This window comes from Motacilla alba, chromosome 4A (assembly GCF_015832195.1).
Source record: "Motacilla alba alba isolate MOTALB_02 chromosome 4A, Motacilla_alba_V1.0_pri, whole genome shotgun sequence".
NCBI classification, from domain to species: Eukaryota; Metazoa; Chordata; class Aves; order Passeriformes; family Motacillidae; genus Motacilla; species Motacilla alba.
The window spans coordinates 8,958,469-8,980,309 of NC_052045.1; the positions used below are offsets into that span (position 1 = coordinate 8,958,469).

Genomic DNA, 21,841 nt, shown 5'->3' on the forward strand with positions numbered 1-21,841 from the left:
AGCAGAACTCGGTGTTTTTCTGTAGTCGTGCCGTTGCCGCGTTCGCTCCCGTGGAAATACATTTGGTTGTAAAGAGAAAGGCGTGCATTGGCTCCCTGTGGAAACCCGTTTAACTGTGAGGAGAAAGGGCTGTGTCCTGAGTGCAGCTGGGTCCCTGCTGCGAGTGCGCTTTTTTCCAGCTACAGAAATGGCAATAATGCAATAATCCATGAATTCAGGTGCGGGCAGGGGTGCAATAATCCGTGAATTCAGGAGCGAGCAGGGGTGGTGGCACGGTCCGGGCTCACCCGCGGCCGGCGCCGCTCCGGCCGTTCCGTTCCTTTCCGCTCCGTTCCGCTCCGGGTTTTCCCTCCGCCTCCACAGCGCGCGCCCAGGGCGAGCGGAGCCCCGCGCCACAGCGCCCCCCGGCGGCGGAGGCGGGCGGCGCCGCCCCGCTGTGGCCGCTGTGGCCGCGCCGGGCCGGGCCGGGCCGGGCCGCTCCGTGCGCTCCGCTCCGCTCGGCTCCGCTGCGGCGGCACGGCGGGGCCATGGCCACCCTGCGCCGGGACGGCCGGGTCACCGCCCTGCAGCGCCTGGGCTGCGCCGGGGTGGCGGGCGCGCTGAGCCTCAGCCTGACGGCGCCGCTGGAGCTGCTGACGGTGCTGGCGCAGGTGGGCACCTGGCACTGCCGGCGGGGGCTGCGCGACGCCGGGCGCAGCCTGTGCCGCACCGAGGGCGTGCGGGCCCTCTGGAAGGGGAACCTGACGGCCTGCCTGCGCCTCTGCCCCTACAGCGCCCTGCAGCTCGCCGCCTCCCGCCGGTAAGCGACCGGCCCGCGCGGGGCTCCGGGGCTGCGGGGCTGCGGGGGCTGCCTTCGGAACAGCGCGGGGAGCGGATGGAGATGCCGAGTTCGGTCTGATGGCTCTGTCTGCTGCGTGTGCGCCCCTTCTCCCCAGAGACGCGGATCCTCGCTTGTAATTTTATTTACCTAATTTGTTCAACGCCTAGCGATTGTTAGGGCCTGGTGGTATGCCAGCAATTGCTTATAAAATCATAGGTATTCTTCGCATGATGAAGGGTTGATAGTCTGTTAAAATTCTTTTGCTCCGGTTCATTTAGAAATGAAGTTACAGTGCAACCTGCAGGTGTGGCTGTCACGTCTGTTCTTTGCAACCAGTTTGTTTAATTAATTTATACACTCTCAAGTGTTTATGTTGTCTGTATCAAAGAAAATAACAAAATCACAAGTCAGATATTTTTACCCTATCGTGCAGGAGTTGTTAAGCAAATTTGATCGGTTTTGACATTGATATGTGACATTGTTTGTTTTAAGACCTTGTTTTTGATAATACACAGATATTAAACTAAGGTAAGTGCTGATAGGACTGCAGCAGGATGAACATGGAGCGGTGCTGATGGAGCTCTGCCAACCGTGCTGTTTCCTAGATTCCCTTCTGCTGCCAGTATCTCTCATCCTTCGCAGGGAGTGCCTGTTTGCACACACCAGAATGTTTTGCCACTCTGGGGGCCGGGCTTCATTCTTTTTTTTTTATTGCAGTCAGCTGTTCATGATAGCACATGACATTTGCACCCAGCTGGGTGCTGAGTTGTTCTGTTCTGGGCAGCAGCACAGCCCTGCTGGTGCTGCCAACCCGCTGGGTTTGTCACTCATCTGTCCCAGCAAGTCATCTGCCCATGACTGCCTAGGCCCTTCAGGAGACCACAAATGAAGTGACCCTAAAACTGGGTAGCTTTTTTGTGCCATAATAGATGCAGTGGTTAAACAAAGAGCAAGATAATGTGAGTGGAAAGGTACAAACAGTAATTTAAATGTAATTTAAAGTTCACAGAAAAGGCCGTATGTTGCACCAACATACAGCAGTTGATTTGAGCAAAATAACTTCATTGTTTGTTCAGCTTGAAACAGTGTACTCCTTTTGCAAGGCTGAAGTTTGTGTCTAGTTTGTACACGGTGTTCTGAACAGAGGGAAGTCGGCTAACAGGAAATTAAATACAAGGTGCCTATGCTTAGTCCTTGATACACTATTTGGGGGTTTTGGAAATTTTTTCTACTGGGAGAATGGTGTACATAAAGGCAAGAAACACAAAAAAAGAAATGTTCCAGGGCAGCTTAGGTAAACGGTCCCAGGAGGAGCGGGACTGAGCACAGTCAGCACCCGGGGACGGTGACTCCACGCTCCCTCAGCAATTAATCCTGCACAGACTCTTGTCTTTCCATGGCAGTTTTAAATGTCATCAGGTAGTGCCTAGAGACACCCCACCACCTTGCCCATGCATTTGTCCACACACAATTAGACTGTGTGGGTTTAGGAACTGCATAAGACACACAGGAAAAAAGGTTTATGCCCTTTTGCTTCTGCTTCACTGGGCTTTCTGCCCTGGGCATTCCCAGGGCTTGAGACAAGTAGAGGCTGGGATTTTTCATGCAGTAGAAAATGCACATTCAAATGAAAAAACATTGACTGAGCGAGCAGTGACTCGTAAATATTTGCACATTAGTTTGTTCTACACCATGCAGGTTAAATGTAGATGTGCTGTTTAGATGTTTTAGTTAATACTACCAAAATAGAATAATACATTTCTTTACCTCCAGCTAAAAGTCTGGTGTTTTTACTTGCTTCTTGCTGCCTCCAGGACATTACTTCCTTATGCAGGAGTTTCCTGTCATAGAAAAGTCCTTCAATACACCACAAATGTATGACTTGTGTGTAGCTTTTAAAACTGTGCTTCAATTTCAAATTTTCAAATTGAGACTTAAACTCCTGAGTATAATAGTGCCTGGACATAAGTCTTCTCTAGAGGTGTGTCCCTGGGAACCTTCCTGTCCCAAGATAAGTAACAGAAGAAGGTTCAGTTGCTCTCAGAAGGCCTGCTGATGTCATTATCTACATATTTCCTCTTATGTCTTAACCTTAACCGACAGGTTGGACCAATGTCTTTAACTGATGATCAGATAATTTCTTGCAGATGTGTTTTGAATCATGGTAATTTTCATCCTGCGTATGGAAATACAAAAGAAACATTTTCATCCTACAGATGGATGCTTGTGTGGTGTTACATGTAATAAGATCTTGGATGAATCACGTGCTAAATTTTCAATTCCTGCTGCTGAAGTGGCTTGTGGACAGAAGAACATTTGCATCAAGAATCATCTGCCTTAATTTTTCAACATAGTGTTTTCTTCATAGTGTCATTAACAGTACTTCTTTATGTGTTTGCTTTAGACTTGTTACCCTTTTCATGGATGAGCTAGGCCATATTTCCCACTGGAGAGCCATCATGGCAGGAAGCCTGGCTGGCATGGTGGCCACCACGGTGACGTACCCCAGCGATGTGATTAAAACACGGCTCATCGTGCAGAACCGGCTGGAACCATCTTACCAAGGAATTCTTCACGCTTTTTACAAGATCTATCATCAAGAGGGGCTCCGGGCACTCTACCGTGGTGTCTCACCAGCATTATTAGGTAAAACAACCCTGGGCTGAAAGCACCTCACTGCCTGGTTTTTGTTGCAGCTGTGTAGTGTGGTCACTTGCTCACTTGATTTCAAAAGCAAATAGGAATGTTTTCTTGTAGATCTGGAGATTTGCAAGGCACTGCAACGCTGATAACCTTTGTTGCAGCTTTATTACTTCAAATTAGGACCAAGTGTGTAGCATTTTATATGTGGTTAAGTGTTCAGCAAAATATTCTTTTCCTTCTTTTATAGATGATCTAATTGTGCTTGGATGCACAATTTTCACCATTAAACTCTTAAAACACATTTATACACACACACACAGAGTGCTTGTAATTCCTGTTGAGTGTGAGAGTGTCTCCTGAGCTGTTCAGTGAAACCAGTGTGAGCTGTAGTGTATAGTAGGTGTGAAAAATGAAGATTAATTATATTCTCTCTTTACTTGAGATTAATTTTAATTATATATTTACTCTGCATAGCCTTTAAAAATGCCATTTAACTGAGTCCACTTTTCCACAATATGTCATTATATAAAATGTGTAAAAACAATAATAATAAATGTATAATCACGCTATAAAACAGATGAGAGCATGAAACAAGCAAAAGAGGCCAGAAGTATCCTTCATCAGCCTGACTGAAGACATAGCTCTATTTACCTGTGCAAATGCTAGGGTTGGGTTGGGAAAGAGCTTGTCACAGGAGAGAACCTGGAGAAACACCTGTATTCTCATGAGACTGTAGTAATTAATAATTCTGACAACGTGCACATTTTAAGAGGTAAATGTATGCCCCTGTCAGCATATCTAGATGGTATGAAAAGGGTGTTTGGTAGTAAACCAGGGACTAAAGAGTAAAGATCTTCAAAATCTGGATTGGGTTTGTGGAATGTGAGGTGTAAATTGGCAGCAGCTCCTCCCATCTTTCTAGTTACGTGATGGGCAACTCTCCTCTCTTAGTGTACAGTGTGTTGATTTAATCCTGTCTGGTTTGCTTTCTAGGTGCTGTTCCATTTTCTGCAGGCTCATTCTTTGTTTACACCAGTCTGGACACAATCTGGCAAGAACCCATAGTTCGCTTCACTCCTCTTCAGAACTTTGTAAATGGCTGTGTGGCAGCTGCTGTGGCACAGACACTTTCTTTCCCCTTTGAGACTGTCAAGAGGAAGATGCAGGTACGGAATATTCATGTTACCAGTACTTTGTCGTAGGTGCTTGGTGCAAGAGCTTGGGACAAGACTGGCCAGGTGATCATGGGTGCCACTTTATTTCCCTTACCAGTAGGCTACAGGGACTTTGGTTTTGGTTTTGTTGGGTGTTTTGCTCGTTAGTGGGTTTTTGTTTGTTGTTTTGTTTTTAAACTCTGGAAATCATTGCTACAAATGGGCTGTTACACCTTTAATGTGAGTTCAAGTACTAGCATGGAATATGTGTATGCTCTCAGACTGCATCTTTGTAGCTTTATTTCTTTCCTTTTTCATAGCAGTTCCATCAAATTCTCAAAATTCAGAATTGGCAAACCTTCAGTGAAATACAGGCTGAAAGTTTGCCAGCTGAAGAAATTCAGTTCCCTCGGTGGTAGGCAGGATGAATGAGATCCATGTGATTTTCAGAGCCTGTGTGTCTGCCATTGACGCCTCACCACAAAACAAACTTGCTCAGTATGAAGTCTGAAGGATCATTGTTCTTGTTCTTATTTCTGACTCTGGTTAGCAAGTGACTTAGCAGCTGCAGGTGCTGCTGTTTTCCTGGAGCATCAGCAAAACAAGAGTTACTATATCTTCCTGATCTTTTCTCCAGAACTTCAACAATAATGATCTAAAAAAGACCCAATCCCCACAAAACAGCCACTACCCCATAGCTTCCATCTCACTGACATAATTCACTTGCTGATGTTGACTTTTCATTAGAACTTCACCAGTAGAGAGACGGTGAATAGCTTTCATCATATGGTCATTCTCTGGCAGGGGCATATGAGTTTGGGTTTTCAGCCTAGTTCCTGGGAATGCAGATTTATGGGAAGCTTTTGTGATCTTATTAGAAAAACAGTCACTAATTGTGGCAGCCTTATATAGGTCCTTGCCCCCTTCATCAAGTGGTAGCCTGGTTGGCAAGCCACAAGGTAGCAGCAGGTCAGTGAAACTGTGCATTTCCCTCTCCTGCTCCCCGAGTTCCCCTTTTCAGGGCGCAGGTGCTGTCGCAGAAGCCTTCACTGCCCTCTCTCCATCTCGTAGCAGAGAACCTCAGCAGGAGGAGTTAGGGGCTTTTATCAGACCAGCTCATGTAGCTGATGTGTCCAGTAGTCAGAGTTTAAACTGAGTGCTTTCATCAGGTATCTTATATTTCAGACAAGAAAGATTCTGAGCATGAAAACTTGATCGTTTTTTCCAGTTATACCAGTGGATCTAAAAAAAGCAAATACTCCTTACAAGCCTTCCTTTACTTTATATCCTTAGGATCACAGCAATACTATTGCCCTGAAGAATAAAAGAAAATAAAGGCATTTACTGTGCTGTTTCCCTTTTAATATTTTCTGTCGATGCACCAGTTACTTGAACATTCAGCTTTTGTAGTCAGTTCCAAAGCGGGCTTTGGCTGTAGCCGGTGCGATGGGTTGTGTCGGGCTGTGTCGTGACAGGCATGTGAATAAGTGGGACAGGCCCGCGTTTTATTTTCGTGCCACTAGGCCGTGCTCTTCCACCGAGGGGAGGCTTAATCACCTGGACAGCCCTTCCAGCTACACGGGAACTGGATTTATTGCCTAAATATGTGGGACTTAGAGAGGCTAAAAATACTTTGCATGGAAACAAAAGGCTCATCAACAGAGAGGGTTTCTTCCTCATAAGTGCATTGCAACACCAAATAGTGATTCTCTGAGCTTAGAGGAACACCTCCTGTTCAGTGATTTATTCTGAAGGCATGGGAGAGGGCAAAAATATTTTGAAAGAGCAAGCTCTCTAAGTGAAGTCCTGTAATTTGTTGGGTGATGGAAATTACTTAATTCATGTAGGGTTGTCCAGAAAAGAGACCTGTTGTTGGAAATTGCAACCCACATTGATACTAGGAGCACACTGGAATTCCTGCAAGGCTTTCCAGGAAGTTTGGATTTTCCAATTAGCACCAGGGTATGGCCCAGCTTTGGGAAATGCCTAGAACAGCACCAGGAAAAGTATCATGAACAGGGATGGACCTAGAAAGGAGAGAATAAAGAAAAGGAAAAGAGCTTCAAGACATTTCAGAGTTCTGTAGAAAATGGGGGAGAAGACACTTCTGATCAGTTTTTCTCAGACATCTTATTCTGAACAGAGTCTATTGAGTGATTCAGCTTTCTGGTTGATAGGAAGAGGGGGCTACCAAAGCCTTCAGCTACCTCTGAGCCTTGTGTGTGCTCTGCAGTGCTCATGGACAAGTGCTGGGCTTTTTTTGAAGCGGTGAATGCTGGGTTTGTGGTGCATGAAGAGGAACACAGCACACTGTGGAAGTTAGTATCAGATACCTTTTCCCTCACTTTTGTTCCACCATTCTGACAAATGGAGGGAGTATGTTGCTAAAGAGGATTTTTCCAGTGGGGCTGCTGGTGATGGGGAGCCAGGGAGTTGTAAAACAATCTCAGGAGCTTCAAAAACTGAGAAACTAGGACAGAAGGTTGTCTCCATTGGTTCTGGGGTAGAGTACAAGCATGAGTCCAGGACATCCTGTTCAGATCTTTACCTGATGTGCTAGGCAGTCTGAGAAGAGTTAGCTCCATTCATCTCCTCATCTGGACATGCTTGAATTGTTTGCATAGACTAGGAAATGAATTCTGCTGTGGGAGAATTCATAAGGATAAGGTGCTATTTTTGATCTCCATTGTAATAATTTTGCTTCCTCCTTTCTTATTTTACATATCTGAATCCTGCACTTCTGACGTTGGCTGCTTCTGTCACTGACGGCTGTGGGAGTAGGAGCTGACTGTCAGCTCCCACTTCCTCAGCTCTTCTGAGGAAGAATTGTGTTTTGGTGATGCTTTATGATGTCAGATTTGTTCTGTAACCATGGCTTCTTCCACCTTTGCTGTTAGAATTAGCTTCATCAAGTTTATTTTTTTTAAATAGATGCTGTGTTTGCTATATATACTTGAATGTTTTTCTTAAAAGAAATGTTAATTAATATCAGTGAGTCTTACTAAATATTTGAGTCCTCTATATTGTGCTTATCCTAATTTTATTCCTTTGTCTTCCCTTTTTCACTTTGCTCCTGATTGGCATGTTAGAGAATTCAGAGGTACTGTATGCATGTTTCAGCATGGAAATATGGCTTTTGTTGTGCATCTGTAGAAGGGGATTAATGAAAGAGAGGGTTATGTTATGTAGTAAGTGTTTTCCTGACTTGCTTTTATGATGTTTCAGTTTCTGAACAAAATCTTACTGATCTTTATACCATTCTGACTGTTATTCTTGGCTTTTCTTCCTTACCTCACAATATAGTGTTCTTTGTTAAATCCAGTTTCTAAGCCATGTTCAAGTACTGCCCTTTTTACCTTGCAGACTTGCATACAAGAACACTTTTTTCTTTTTCAGTTTTTTTTTTTTCTGCCTTTAGCAGGGAAGTTTTATTTTGAATGAGTCTGGGTCTAAGGAAGCACTGTTTTCTTTCCTTTTTTACTATATCTGAATACTTTGAGCTACCTGCAATTTTTATTGTTTCATTGATGTTGTTACAAAGATATTTTATACCACTTGTTGCAGAATGCTGCTCTGCTGCTTAGGGAAATATTTGGTCTGGTAATGGTCAAGACAATGCCTGAAAAAAGCTATGGAACATAATGGAGGCTTTGCCTTCTGTAACAGCCTAGATCAGCTTTTATGAATCTGAACAAATCTCTGAGGCATTTATCTTAGATCCCCAGACTTCCACAGGAGACAAGCATGAGGATTGACTGTCTGTCAGTTTGGAACACTGAACAATGTTAGTAGGAAAACTGGATGACAGGAAGAAATTGTAGATCAAGAATTGGAAGCAGGACTGGGCTGCTTTAGCTGTGAGGTCTGCCTCTAAACCTGTTCATCCAAGAAGCTGTGGTGTGATAATTATGTAATAGATTTGTTTTGCACTGCAACACAGTGGCCTGCTGAGGAAAAGCAGAACACATTGCACCTGTTGGAAGTGCAGGAAGTCTGAGAGATGGCAGAATGCAATTCTCTCCAAATGATCTCCCCAGCCACTAAAGTGGCCACCATTGCCCCCAAATTGGGATTTGGTAGTGCCAGCTGATCATGTCTGCCAGCCTCTTACAGTGCCTCGGCTTTGTCATCAGTGTGGTGTGGGTGAGAGCTCTTTAATCTGCTTTGGGCCAGATCAGATGGGTCAACTCAGCCCACCCTTTAAACTCCATAAGCTCACCCAGCAGACAGGACCTGACACAGGCTGGGTTTGCTGCTGCTCACACACAGCTGTTACACACATAACCTTCATGCAGTAATGCCTCTGGAGGCACAGCTATTGCTGTTATCCCCAGCGTGGGTACTTGTGCATCAGTTATACAGGACAGCCTTGTATCCATTTGTCTGTGCTTAGAGTGATGTACCTATGACATGTGAGGTGACTAATTATGGAAAACACTCCATTAACAGGAGCTAGAACTTGATCAACGCTCTCTTGATGGCCACAACACCCCCCTGCAGCACTACAGGTGCTCAGGGGACAGAGGCTGCACAGTGCCCAGGCACAAAGGGACTTGGGAGGACTGGTCGACTGAACATGAGCCAGCAGTGTGCCCAGGTGGCCAAGAGGGCCAATGACATCCTGGCCTGTATCAGGAACAGTGTGGCCAGCAGGAGCAGGGAGGTCATCCTGCCCCTGTTCTCAGCACTGGTGTGGCCACACCTTGAGTGCTGTGTCCAGTTCTGGGCCCTTCAGTTTGGGAAGGACACTGAGATCCTCAGACACGTCCAGAGGTGGGCAACAAGGCCTGGTGAGGGGCTTGGAACACAAGCCCTGTGGGGAATGGCTGAGGGAGCTGAGGTTGTTCAGCCTGGAAAAAAAGGAGACTCTGAGGTGATCTTATCACTCTGTACAACTTCTGAAAGGTGGCTGTAGTCAGATGGGGGTCAGTCTCTTCTCAGAGGCAGCAACTGACAGAATGAGAGGACGCAGTCTTAAGAGGGGTTAAACTTTCCCCATGCCACGGGAAATTTAAGCTGGATGTCAGGAAAAAAGTCTTCACTGAAAGAGTGATTGGGCAATGGAATCATCTGTCCGGGGAGCTGGTGGAGTCACTGTCCCTGGGCATGTTGGCACTTGGTACCATGGTTTAGTTGATGAAGAGGTATTAGATCATAGGTTGGACTTGATGATCTCAAAAGGTCTTTTCCAACCTAGTTCGTTCTGTGAGTCTGTGATTCTTTTATAGATTATTTATTTTGATTTTGTGTAAATCCTTAACTCATCCACATAAGGCAAATGAAAGTATGAGCTGTGAAAAGCCCTAATCCTGTTAAAAATCAGTTTTCTCCTCAGTTCCTAGATAGGCAGCAGGAGATGCAGGAACTAGCATTGCCATCCACTGTGTGAAGTGTGGGATCAAGCCAGTCTGCCTAAGGGTTTGCACCATTAAATAAATTATTGTGCATGAAGATGATGCACCCATTTGTAGGGCTTGAGCTGAACCATCGTGAGGCATTTGGAAGCCACCCAGAGCTGCCCATGCAAGGGGTTTGCACTGCCTTGAGGAAAAAGATTTCTAAATTCTGTATAAAGACTTCTTCACACAGCAGATGTTAAAGCAGGAGAAGCTTAGGCTCAGCAGCAAAGGAGGAATTCTGCAACAAACTGTGGAGCCTCAGGGCACAACAGGCCTGGTGATATATATTTAAAGCAAAGAGTCAAGCTTTTCACCAAGCATGAGGCTGTTTTGCTCACTTGGTGCCATTCTTCCCAGAAAGGCATGATTTGTTCCCAGTTCAGGTTACAGAGGAAGGGACAAGGTGTTCCTGGAGTGCAGGACGCTGGAGGTCAGCTGTGCTGTGCTGCTCTGAACTGATATCCTGATAGCTTGCCGTGGTTTACCTTCCTCTGTGCCCGAATACCTTTGGGTGGACTTTAACCAGGGGTAAGTCAGCATTACTAAACCACTGACAGGGAATGACTGCTGAGTGAGGCTGGCCTTTAGGAGGAAGAATTGATTAAGCCCAAGAGGATGCCTTTTTCCCCAAAATATTAACACATATTTACTTTAATTTTTTTTTTCATTGTAGTGGAATTAAACACTCTTTCAAACATCCAGTCTTCACTTGAGTGAAATTTCTGTTGACTGGAGTGGTATTAACTTGAATGAAAACTGCAATCCTTGACCCTCAGTTTCCTTTGAACTACAGCTGCACTTGCTTGTTGCATGTGCCCTTATTAACCCAGACTGCAAAGATTTCTTTTTTTAGCTTCCAGATTAAGAGTGTGAACTCTTGAGCTGTGTGTAAATTGTCTTCCTGTACTTTTTTTTTTTTAAGTGATCAGAAATGTAGGACACCTGGATCTGTTGAAAATATGTAAATAACAGGCAGTTTTACTCTCTCCACCATCAGGGTAGCATACCACTGATGACAGCTATTCACTGTTAGTTATCTTCCATACTCTGTGCCAAGAGTCATGCTTACTCAAGAAATAAATAGTGAATATATGTATCAACAAACTTTATGAACAGGGAAAAGGGGGGAAGCATATGAATTAAATATGTGAATTCATAGTCCATGATACATGTGAATACAAATAATTGCAAACCAAAATGTCCCAAAAAGCAAGTGAAAAGTTTTCATCTGCACAGGAGAGGGGCTGAGGGAGGTCATTGAAAAGGTCTGTGAGATCAGTTCCCAAAATGGGATTATGTTGTTCTGGCAGTCACCTTGTAATGCAGACAGTGGGAGAGACGGTGTCTGAAGAGTCTTCAGGTAACAATTGCCTATAACAATTAACCTGCAGTCATGACTCTGCACCCTTATTTAAATACTTTGTTTCTTTTAAAAGAATATTGTGTGCAGGTAGTTGGGCATTTTTTTGTACATGTCTCTCTTGGGTTTAGAGCCTTGCAGTAGAACAGTGCAACCTCTGTGGATGTGTCACAGTGACAAAATCAACTTGGTGGGTTCTGGATATAAAAATATTGTATTTGTGAGAGATCATGTGAAGGTTATTCTGCATTTAATGTGTTTTAATCATTTAGAGAGCACACTGTCCATCAGAGGTAAAAAGAGAAGCAACTTAGCCCTGCTACTACTATGAGTAACACCTTGGCTCTCTGTTGCCAGCACAGGGAGCTGGATCCTCCTGCAGTTTGAGACAGCTGCAGCTGGGAGGAAGGAAGTCTTCAAAAGAAATAGGTTTCCATGCAGCAGCCCATAGTGTCAAGGGGTGTCAAAAGCAAGGAATTCCAGCTGCTTTGAGGTGCATGGAATTCTCTGTCATAAACCTGACCTTTTGGGGATGAGATTAGCTGTTTGGTTTGTATGTCATGCTAGGTTTCTGCAAAAGAGGTGGAAAAACCAGTTTGGTCTGTTTGGTTCCTTCCATTTTCTGTCTCTGGTGTCACAGGGTGGTTGGGAGGGTTGCAGTGTGGTAGACATGCTTAGATGAAGAACCACCAAAACCCACAGCTACTCTTTTTCATGAACAACAGTGCCAAGTGAAACACATTTGCAGTATTATTCTTTTATTAATGTGTTTTAACTTCATTTAGCCATGTTCCAAAATACTGAAAGTTTTAACTACAAGTTTTTAGTTTTCCTCTTGCAGTAGGTGATTCTGAGATTCTGTGAACAATTGTTATTTAATTACTGTGTGTAGGGTCCTAGAAGCACACAGCTCCTGTAAAGCAGAAAGGCTGGCAGCACATACAGACTGAAATCCTAGAAATAGCTCTATCTTTGGGGAATGGTACTATAAATAATTTCAGTAAATCTCTTAAAAGGTCAGTGTCTACGGGCAGATTGGAAATCTAGAGGCTTGACTTACCTGTTCCTGGAGGTGTTTACTGCCTTACTGAAACCTGCACTGTGCTTGTCACTTCTTTTGGTGTTGCAGGCAAGAGTGCTGTAATCAAACCTTTGATCTGTGCCTTTGCAGTGTGTACAGTAATGAAGGGGATTAAGTCAAACTCACACAGTTGAATTCTGGCAGGCCATGCCTTGCCTACCACAAAGGGACTGAAAAAGGAAGGGAATCACATGTTAATAGCATTCTTATGTTCTTGAAACATTTCAAAAACCTGTCTTTCTTTACTGCTTGGCTGCTTATAGCTTCATTTACAAAAATAAATAAAACAACCTTGTGGAACCTGACTGACAATCCAGAAAGCAGAACAGAGTTTTGAATCCAGTTCTCCTATGACTGCTGTTGCATTTTTAAGGATACTTTAGTAATTTCAGTTTTCTTCTAAGGATTGCTGGTGCTATTATCACCATTCTTATGGAACTGGTCTCTGAAATCTCAGTTTGAGCACTCAGCATCTTCTGCAGTACAGACGTGAAAGTCTTTGTGCAGAAGGCTTTTACCTGTTACCTGCCATAAGAGGTATTTCACATGCATTTCAATCAGGCAGAAATAAAAGAAATAAGAGAAAATGAGAAATGAGAAAAAAATTATAATATGTGGGTTTTTTAGACAAAGATGACATGCCCTTATTGTGGGGGATTATCAGGAGTTTTTTTTTTCAGCCTTTACATTTTAACAGTAGACTTGCCCATAACTATTTGGTTAGCAATTTCTCTTACATACGTGGAGTGAGTTTTGATCTGTTTGCCTTTCCAGCATCTCGGTTGCCAAGTACTTGAAATGCTATAGCTAAGGCACCTAGGAAATCTCATCACCACTTGTCAGTTGGAGAGGCTTGTCATAGGCTTAGCAGCTCTGAGAAGCTACAGGCTAGTCTAAAAAATGAGTGAAAAATCACTACACTATGTGGTGTTTCAGATCAATGTGGGGATCATGATACCCATATTCATCCATCAATTAACTGTACAAGCCCTATTTTTATCAAACTTCTACCTTAGGATGATCAGTTTGCAAGGCATCAATCTGTGTCCTGGGGCCCCTGACAATGAAGTGTCACTTACCATGTGTTTGAGTGAAACCCTGATTTGTCAATGCAAAATAAATCCATGGCTGCATGTGCACAGATGGATGAGGATGGGATTATTCAAGGTCAGGTTATCCTGTCTGTGCTAACGCAGTAGGAGATTAATGAAGAAAGGATTTAGCTGTTAAAAATGACCAACTACGCTTCTTGCATGTGAACACTGTACTGCAGTTGGAAGTTCAGCTGCCAGCCAACAGGATTCTCCCCAGGTAACTTTAGCTAGTCCCTATCAGCTGAACACCAACTCCCACACTGATGTGGGAGCGTGAGCACAACTGCTCACCTGCAGCCCTTGGTTGGCCCAAACGGCCTGGGTGAAATCTGCATCCTTCCATTTCTGCTGGGCTGCTGCTCCTCAGCCTGCAGCACAGCTCATGCTTGTGACAGCAGTGCAGACACAGCCTCAGCAGCCAGAGACAGGTCAGCTGGTTTGATCAGAGTTACAGGAAGGCAGTGTGGCTCCAACCTTCCCTCTCATAGTGTTCCACTGCCAGGAGTGTGAAGTATGTCTACCTGGACCTGAGCAGCTGGCATGGGGCTGATGGGATGTGTGGCTCTGGTTCAGATGGTTTGTCCTCAAAAGGGTGGGATTTATTTCTAGTAGTGACATGGTACAAAGGGAGGCACTGTGTGAAATTACTGTTCACTTTCATACCTATCAAAGACTGAGTTCTTTCCCTCTTTAATTTATATTTTAATGCAAATTACATACTTTTGGGTGGAATCCAGATCTGTCTGTTGAAACCTGGTGTTGACTGTTCCTTATATAGCAGGATGGAGAAAATAATTAATTACTTTGGTTTTCTCTGCTTGTTCTGAATCCCTCTGGGTATCTCTTGACAGGCCCAGAGCCCTTGGCTTCCCCACTATGGAGGAGTTGATGTCCATTTCACTGGCATGGCCGACTGCTTCCGGCAAACTGTGAAGAACAAAGGTGTGCTTGGACTTTGGAGTGGACTCACACCCAGTCTACTCAAGGTGAGGTTTTGCTTTCATCCCAGTCAAATACTATCCTGAAGGAATCAAGACAGTTTTGGGCAGTTGGGGATAGAAAGCTTATGACATACCTTCGTACTTAGTAGCTTACAGATGACAGAATCAGTGACAAGACAGGTTATAAACCAGCCTTGGAACTTGGTTTGGTTGTATTTCCCCAAATCCAAGCTTGGTTTGTAGATGTCACCACTTGAAAGTTCATTTCAGCATCTTTGAAGAAGTGGGTGCTCCTAGCACACAAGGTGTGGAGTGGATGGGGGATTGCAAGCAATCCACTTAGGACAGCTAAACAAGTTCTCCTTCTGACCTGAGCTTCAGTAATTTGACATGATGTCGTGAGCTGTAAAACAAACTGTGCTTGTATGAGCCTCTAGGCCAGGAGTCCAAAGCAGTGATTTCAGCCAGCTATTTCATGCATGTGTATCAGTCACTGCAGCCTTTGCTGAGTTGAAAGCATGAAATAAAGCATGGTAGCTTAAACAGAAGGTAATTTAATTTACATAAATACGTTTTATAGTGCTGTGATGAGGATTACCTACATAGAGTACTACAGGTCAGCTAATGAGTGCTAATTGAGTGACAGTAGGATTGATTGGGATGGCCTGCCTGTGACTGCCTGGGCTGATGCAAAGCCAGTGGCCCTGGAGCTGCTGGTTCTGCGTGGGGCAAAAGGAGAAAATAGTGGAGTCACTCCAGTGTACGTAGAATAAATTCCACATTTCCTGCCAGGATTTGCTGAGATTGCTTAGGATGTGCTTGGGTATTTGACAAGTTCTGGTAATCTATTGGGTAGCATAGACCTTCTTCCTCACAATATTGCTATAATTAGTTATGTAACAACAATAAACTCCTACTTTTAGCACACTGCACCTGCCAGCATAGCTTGAGATGAGACTCTGATTTTATATAAATGAGGACAAGGTCTATTATTAGATCAGACATGAAGTCCTGGAAGTTCCCTTTTTTTAAAACATCTAAGCTATGGATGCTGCTAGTAAGTCTAATTTTTTTTTTCTTCTATTGCTTTTTTTATCAGATTGTGCCATACTTTGGTGTTATGTTTAGCACCTTTGAATTCTGCAAGCGGGTTTGTCTCTACAGAAATGGTTATATTGAATCTCCCTTAAATTACAAGCTAACACCTGGTGTTGACCAGAGCTTACACCCACAAGAACTGAGAGAATTAAAGCTCCTCCGAAGGGAAAACTTTGAGCCGAGGAAATCAGCGCTTGAAAACTGACATCAGAGTGTCCACTGCAGATATACAAATACCTTTCTTAAAGAACTTTGCAAGAAAGACATGCTGAGCTACAGGTACTGACATTTCAGTGGACTGCTTGGTTCTTGTAGTGAGACATCTGTGACAGGAAAAAAAAAATCTGTATTGTATTTGCTGAATGGATTTAAAGAATATGTCTGGCAAGCACATACTGAAGAGGAAAGATGCAACTAGTTTGAAAACTCTGTACTACTGAACTTGAAATGGCATTATTTTAGGTGCTTTTTAAAACTGAATAGCCATTTGAGATTAAACCAGGTGCAGAAAGGCAAGAGAATAGAGATGGGAGTATAAATTGTCTCCAAAAGCATTAAGAAAATGGATTTTCTTAAAGCAATCTGAGATACTAAGTCAGCAAAAAATAATAAAACAGAATAAAATCCATGCAACATGCAAGAATTTCTACTGAAATCTCCAGGTTTTTTAGTGATACTGTGTGGACATGGCATTCTACAGAGTCAGAATTAGTCTTACTTCAGTCACACTCCCAAATCTACTCCTTAGTTTTTGAGATGTACTTGAGAATATTTTTTCTGAATCTCCAGCATAAAGATGAATATATGCTGCTGCAACTGTACTTTTGCTAAGACAGAACTGTAATGTGCAAAATGGACTGTAATACACTGGAATGACAATCCTGCAAACTTAAGTGCATACTCAAAAATATTCCTCCCTTTCTCGTGCATTGTTACTGCATGTATGTGAATTACTTCACACTTTGAAAAATAATTTCCCTGAAGTCCTCTAACTGAAATATTTCCTGGAAAATGCAGTTCTTAAATGTGTTAGATATTTCACAAACTCTGTCATGTTTAGGTACTTTTAAAGCTCTATTTTTTTTTATTAGACCACTTTTTAGTTCCAGTGCACGGACCTAAGCCTGCTGTGCTGCTGTGAACTTGCACAGACAGTAGCACCATGCACACCACCTGGGCTTGATCCACTTGAACCCTGTGCTCCAGGGGCCGCAGACAGGTCCTGTAGGAAGGAACCTCTGCAAGAGCACCAGGTTACTGCCAGTGCCACTGCCACAGATGGGCCTCTTGGGAGCTTTTGCACAACAAAAAATCACCTTTGATGTTAGTGTTATATCTGAGGAACCTCCAGTTCCTTTGTAGAAGTTCAGCTATGGAGCAGCCCCATCCCAGTGCCTTCTGATAGAAAACCCAAAGCCCATGTCCATCTGGGAAGCTGGCTGTGCCCCTGGCAGCATGGGAGTCACAGCAGCTCAAAAGGTGTGTGCACACTGGCTCCAGCCTGAGCTGCAGCAGCCTGGGCTCAGCACAGCATTTGCTGCTCTACACAGCTCCTCAGCTGTGTTTTTGCACTGTTTATAGCCCCTGATGGGTGAAAAGAAGTAAATCTCAGAAAGTGCTTGGCTAGAACATGTCACAGCAGTATGAGGCATTGGCAAATCCGTGCAGGAACAGTCTGTAACTGTGGAGAGAAACTTGGAGAAAGATTTGGGATAACTGTAATCCTGCCTTGCGCCTAGAACTAATTGTTGATGTATCTTACAGCTGAAGTCTTGCAGTATCTCTCTTAATGGACTTTGTCTGTTCTGCTGCAGTGGTGCTTCATACTGATTTTTTCTCAGCGAAGAAATGCAGGCATAGAAAGCAAAAAATTAAGATGGTAGAGAGCAGATCTGGTGGCTCATGCATCACACTGAGGCTGTAAGTGCTTCTGATTCTAGTCAACCTGCCTGGTGATCATGTTTCTTTCTCTGTGCCTCAGTTTTCCTATGGGCACAGTACAGGTAGCAATACTGAGACTTACTGGACATGTATGGCTGTGGAGATGGGAATTGTAAGCATGTTGGGGAGGAAAGGATTTCTTGCCTTGTCCAAGCATACCTGTATGTTTTTTACTAACACTGTATTTCTAAATAGATTTTAAATATTGAATGGGTACATGTGAATGTCTGATCAACTCTTCAAACCTTGTAAGAGTCAAATGAGTCAAAAAGTTATCTCTAACCTGTTTCTGATGTGCTACTACCACCTTTGTATCGTAGTGCACTCCTACGACCTATCAAGCACTAACTAGCCTTTTATCAACCACGCCTGTCCTTTGTAATCACAAATACACGTGATAAATCCCCAAAAAGCAGCACTAAAATATTTAAGATGTCACTGAAAGAAAGCCCTTCATCAGTGGATCACTAACATGTGCAATGGTGTATGACCATGAAGAATAAGTCAATAGCAAGGCTAAACTCTTGGCCAGGTGAAGTTCTACTCGAGTGCCGTTTGGATGCGGCGGTGTGATGGGGGCGGGTGGTACCTGCTGGGCTGTGCTGAGCATCTCTGCTGAGCTCAGCCTGTGGCCACACGCGGGCTCCGTACTGAGCTCGGTCACTGCTGGGCCCTGTGTGTGCAGGGTGACAGCATCCCGAGGGCTCTGCGAGCGGGGTCTCGCCTGCGGGTGACAGAGATGGGGCTCAACGCGGCCGTGGCTGAGGCAGCCTCAGAGCCCGCCCCGTTCCAGCGTGCGCCGCGGCTGTGCCGTGCCCGGCTGCTCTCGCCGTGGCATCGGGATGGCGCACGGGGGTCGGGGGCTCGTGGTCACGGATGGCCCCGTCACCGCCATGTGGTGTGCCCGGGGTAGGGACAGGCGGTGTGACCGGGCCGGGGCCGCGTACGTGTCCTGCCCGCGCTGCGGGTGGGATCCTCCACGCCGTGATGCCGCATCCCGGCGTCCTTTATCGCGGGATCCCCCATTCCGCGGTGCCCCGTTCCGATGTGCTCCATCCCGGGCTGTCGTGTCCCGGTGTGCTGCATCCGGGGATGTCGTGTCCCGGTGCGCTCCATCCCGGGCTGTCGTGTCCCGGTGCGCTCCATCCCGGGCTGTCGTGTCCCGGTGCGCTCCATCCCGGGCTGTCGTGTCCCGGTGCGCTCCATCCCGGGCTGTCGTGTCCCGGTGCGCTCCATCCTGTGCCCGTGCCGCGCTCCCCGGTCCGTCACCGCGGCCATGTGCCCCCCACCAGTTCCAACGGCGGCCCCGTCCCCCTGCGGCGGCCACGCCCCCTGCCGCAGCCAATGGGCGAGCGGGACGTGCGCCCCGCCCACGCGCGCGCCCCGGCCCCTATATTAACGGCCATTGCGGCGCCCCCTCAGCGCCGCCTCCCGCCTCCTTCGCCCGGCATCGCCTCCCGCTCGCGCCGCTCCCGCCATGACCGATGCGGCCGTGTCCTTCGCCAAGGATTTCCTTGCCGGCGGGGTGGCGGCCGCCATCTCCAAGACCGCTGTCGCCCCCATCGAGAGGGTCAAGCTTCTGCTGCAGGTGAGCGCCGGCGGCCGGGGCCGTCCCAAGGTCGCCGCAAGGAGAGGGGGGGCGGCGGCGGTGGGCCGGGGGCTCGCGGGGGAGCGGCGCTGACGGCGGCATCTCGGCCCCTGCAGGTGCAGCACGCCAGCAAGCAGATCTCCGCCGACAAGCAGTACAAGGGCATCATCGACTGCGTGGTGCGCATCCCGCGGGAGCAGGGCATCCTCTCGTTTTGGCGCGGCAACCTGGCCAATGTGATCCGGTACTTCCCCACCCAGGCTCTCAACTTCGCTTTCAAGGATAAGTACAAGCAGATCTTCCTGGGCGGCGTGGACAAGCGAACCCAGTTCTGGCGGTACTTCGCCGGTAACCTGGCATCCGGGGGTGCCGCCGGCGCGACCTCCCTCTGCTTCGTCTACCCCCTTGACTTTGCCCGAACCCGCCTGGCAGCGGATGTGGGTAAAGCCGGGGCCGACCGGGAGTTCAGCGGGCTCGGTGACTGCCTGGTCAAAATCTTCCGCTCAGATGGCCTTCGGGGCCTGTACCAGGGCTTCAGTGTCTCTGTCCAGGGCATCATCATCTACAGAGCCGCCTACTTTGGCATCTACGACACCGCGAAGGGTAGGTTGACCCAAACGGCACAAAAACGGAGATGCTGAGCTGCGGCAGGCCTGAAGTGCATTTTGATAGTGCTGGTGGCTTACCTGCTATTCTCATCAAAGCCTCTCTCCTGCAGGCATGCTTCCAGACCCAAAGAACACCCACATTGTTGTCAGCTGGATGATTGCTCAGACCGTCACTGCTGTCGCTGGGTTGGTCTCCTACCCTTTTGATACGGTTCGTCGTCGCATGATGATGCAGTCTGGCCGGAAAGGAGGTAAGTTTCCTCCTCGCTGTGTAAGAGTTATTGGGCATCCCTGAGTCAATAGCTGGTGGTGGAGCTGAAGTGAAGGCAGAGTGGCTTGGCTTTCATCAGCAGCCTGTGTAGATATCCTCATCTCTTGTAAGCAGGGGTGTAGGAGGGGCTGCGGAAGCAGGCGACAGGAAGGGGCACAAATGGGTCGGCCTGTGCAGCACACCTGTAAGGTGGCATGCACAAGTCAGGTATATGTCAGGAGGTAGGAGCAGCAGAACTCACCCTTGGATGTTGCAAGCCAGTATCTCTGGGACAAGAAAAGACAGCCTCCGTAGCAGGAACAGCCTGGCCAACTGTGCAATAGCTTTTGGGTTTGGAAGTGTTGGTGTCAAAACAAGGACTTGCTGCTTTCTGCTTGAACTGGTCCTTCCAGTGTCTCCCAGAGACAATGCAGCAGCAGCAGCACCATCTCTCCTGGGCAGTCTCATCCTCTGATGTGCTAGTATTGGAGAAAGTCAGCCAAGAAATGGGTTGCACTTGAGGTTGTAAAGCTAGGAGATACACGAGACTGTTTCTGACTTGGATGTTGGGGGCTGTGGGCATCCGGTTCCTAAAGCTGTCTGTCTCCTGCAGCTGACATAATGTACTCTGGCACTCTTGACTGCTGGCGGAAGATTGCCCGGGATGAGGGCTCCAAGGCCTTTTTCAAAGGTGCATGGTCAAACGTACTCCGAGGAATGGGTGGTGCTTTTGTCTTAGTCCTGTATGATGAAATCAAGAAGTACACATAAGTTGTTTCCTGTTGTGAACTGGCATGTTGTTCTATGTAGTCTATGACTGTTCATGGACTTGTTTGAAAACCATCTAGTTACTAAACAGTGGCGGCTGATGTTTGTACAGGTTGGCATGGGCAGGGGTGACTGCTTGCCCTGTCTTTATCAAACTGTTCCCCCTGATGGGACTCATGATGGTTTCTATTTCAGTCACTCCTGCTTAAAAAGTACAGAGAAATAAAAAACTGAAACCAAATTTTCCTCATCTCATGTTTGTTCTTACAGCAGTTGAAGTATGAGGGGGTTGGGAGTCTCAGCAGTTGCAGAGGAGGAGGAAGATGAACCACCTTCATCCTGCAAGCTTTGGTACCTGCTAAGTACTGGCAGGTAAACATAGTGCAGGCTGCCAAGGAAGCTAGGTTGTGTTTCCTGCCCAGAGGAAGCCAGTGGTGTAGGCTGGAATGGGGACTGGCAGCTCTGAAGGACTCACCCAGCTGACCTCCCTGAGACTCCACTAACCAGAGATGATGGACTGAGTGTGTGCCGCAGTCCTGCCTCTGGCCCGTCTGCTCCTTGGAGCTCGTGAAACCTGATTTTGGTGGTGCCAAGTGCCTAAACTGTCTGTAAAGCACAGCACTCCCTATGGCACTGAATGCCTGGGAGGCTGGAAGAACGTCTAAGGGAGTGTTTGCTGCTCCCTGGAGGAGCAGAGCTTGGCGTCATGCTCTCTGCCTTAGAAACGGAGCTACCTAATTGGGCATGTAGGCAGCCAGAGGACACAAGTGCAGTTAATTGCTGCTGTTCTGTAGCTTCCCTGGCTAGCCTTGCTCTCACCAAGGGTGCTGTGCTGTGGGGGTGCAGCAGCTGAGCAGAGACAGCTTCTGTACCAGCTGTGCTTGCTAGGCAGGGAGGTGCATTCACAGACTCATTCCTTATCCCTGGAACTTAAGGTTCAAAATTCCGGGGGAAGGGGAAAATTCCTTTATGCTGCTGGGACAATTTGGGGAAAACTGCAAGATGGAGCAAGGTGTGTGGTGTGCTCTTTATCCAGAAATCTCTGTAGGTCTGTCAGTCACCCCAGCGAAGCTGCCTGGTTTCTACCTGGAGACCT

At 46.5% G+C, this 21,841-nt stretch overlaps 2 protein-coding genes across 2 annotated transcripts; both read left to right on the forward strand.

The window, feature by feature from the left end:
* The first annotated feature begins 410 nt into the window (after positions 1 to 410).
* SLC25A43 (solute carrier family 25 member 43) lies at positions 411 to 17,943 on the forward strand. The gene is made up of 5 exons (XM_038164697.1): positions 411 to 799; positions 3,225 to 3,466; positions 4,457 to 4,629; positions 14,403 to 14,537; positions 15,592 to 17,943. Exons 1-5 carry the CDS (start codon positions 528 to 530, stop codon positions 15,793 to 15,795), a joined length of 1,026 nt encoding a protein of 341 aa, XP_038020625.1. The 5' UTR covers positions 411 to 527; the 3' UTR covers positions 15,796 to 17,943.
* Positions 17,944 to 18,930: 987 nt separating this feature from the next.
* SLC25A5 (solute carrier family 25 member 5) lies at positions 18,931 to 20,986 on the forward strand. The gene is made up of 4 exons (XM_038164698.1): positions 18,931 to 19,119; positions 19,236 to 19,722; positions 19,838 to 19,978; positions 20,591 to 20,986. Exons 1-4 carry the CDS (start codon positions 19,009 to 19,011, stop codon positions 20,746 to 20,748), a joined length of 897 nt encoding a protein of 298 aa, XP_038020626.1. The 5' UTR covers positions 18,931 to 19,008; the 3' UTR covers positions 20,749 to 20,986.
* The last annotated feature ends 855 nt before the right edge of the window (positions 20,987 to 21,841 follow it).

Coding starts and splice junctions, on each gene's coding strand:
- SLC25A43 (XM_038164697.1), top strand. CDS start 528: ATGGCCACCCTGCGCCGGGACGGCCGGGTCACCGCCCTGCAGCGCCTG. Junction 3,467..4,456: donor TGTCTCACCAGCATTATTAG/GTAAAACAACCC, acceptor TTTGCTTTCTAG/GTGCTGTTCCATTTTCTGCA. Junction 14,538..15,591: donor TCACACCCAGTCTACTCAAG/GTGAGGTTTTGC, acceptor TTTTTTTATCAG/ATTGTGCCATACTTTGGTGT.
- SLC25A5 (XM_038164698.1), top strand. CDS start 19,009: ATGACCGATGCGGCCGTGTCCTTCGCCAAGGATTTCCTTGCCGGCGGG. Junction 19,120..19,235: donor GGGTCAAGCTTCTGCTGCAG/GTGAGCGCCGGC, acceptor CGGCCCCTGCAG/GTGCAGCACGCCAGCAAGCA. Junction 19,723..19,837: donor CATCTACGACACCGCGAAGG/GTAGGTTGACCC, acceptor TCTCTCCTGCAG/GCATGCTTCCAGACCCAAAG.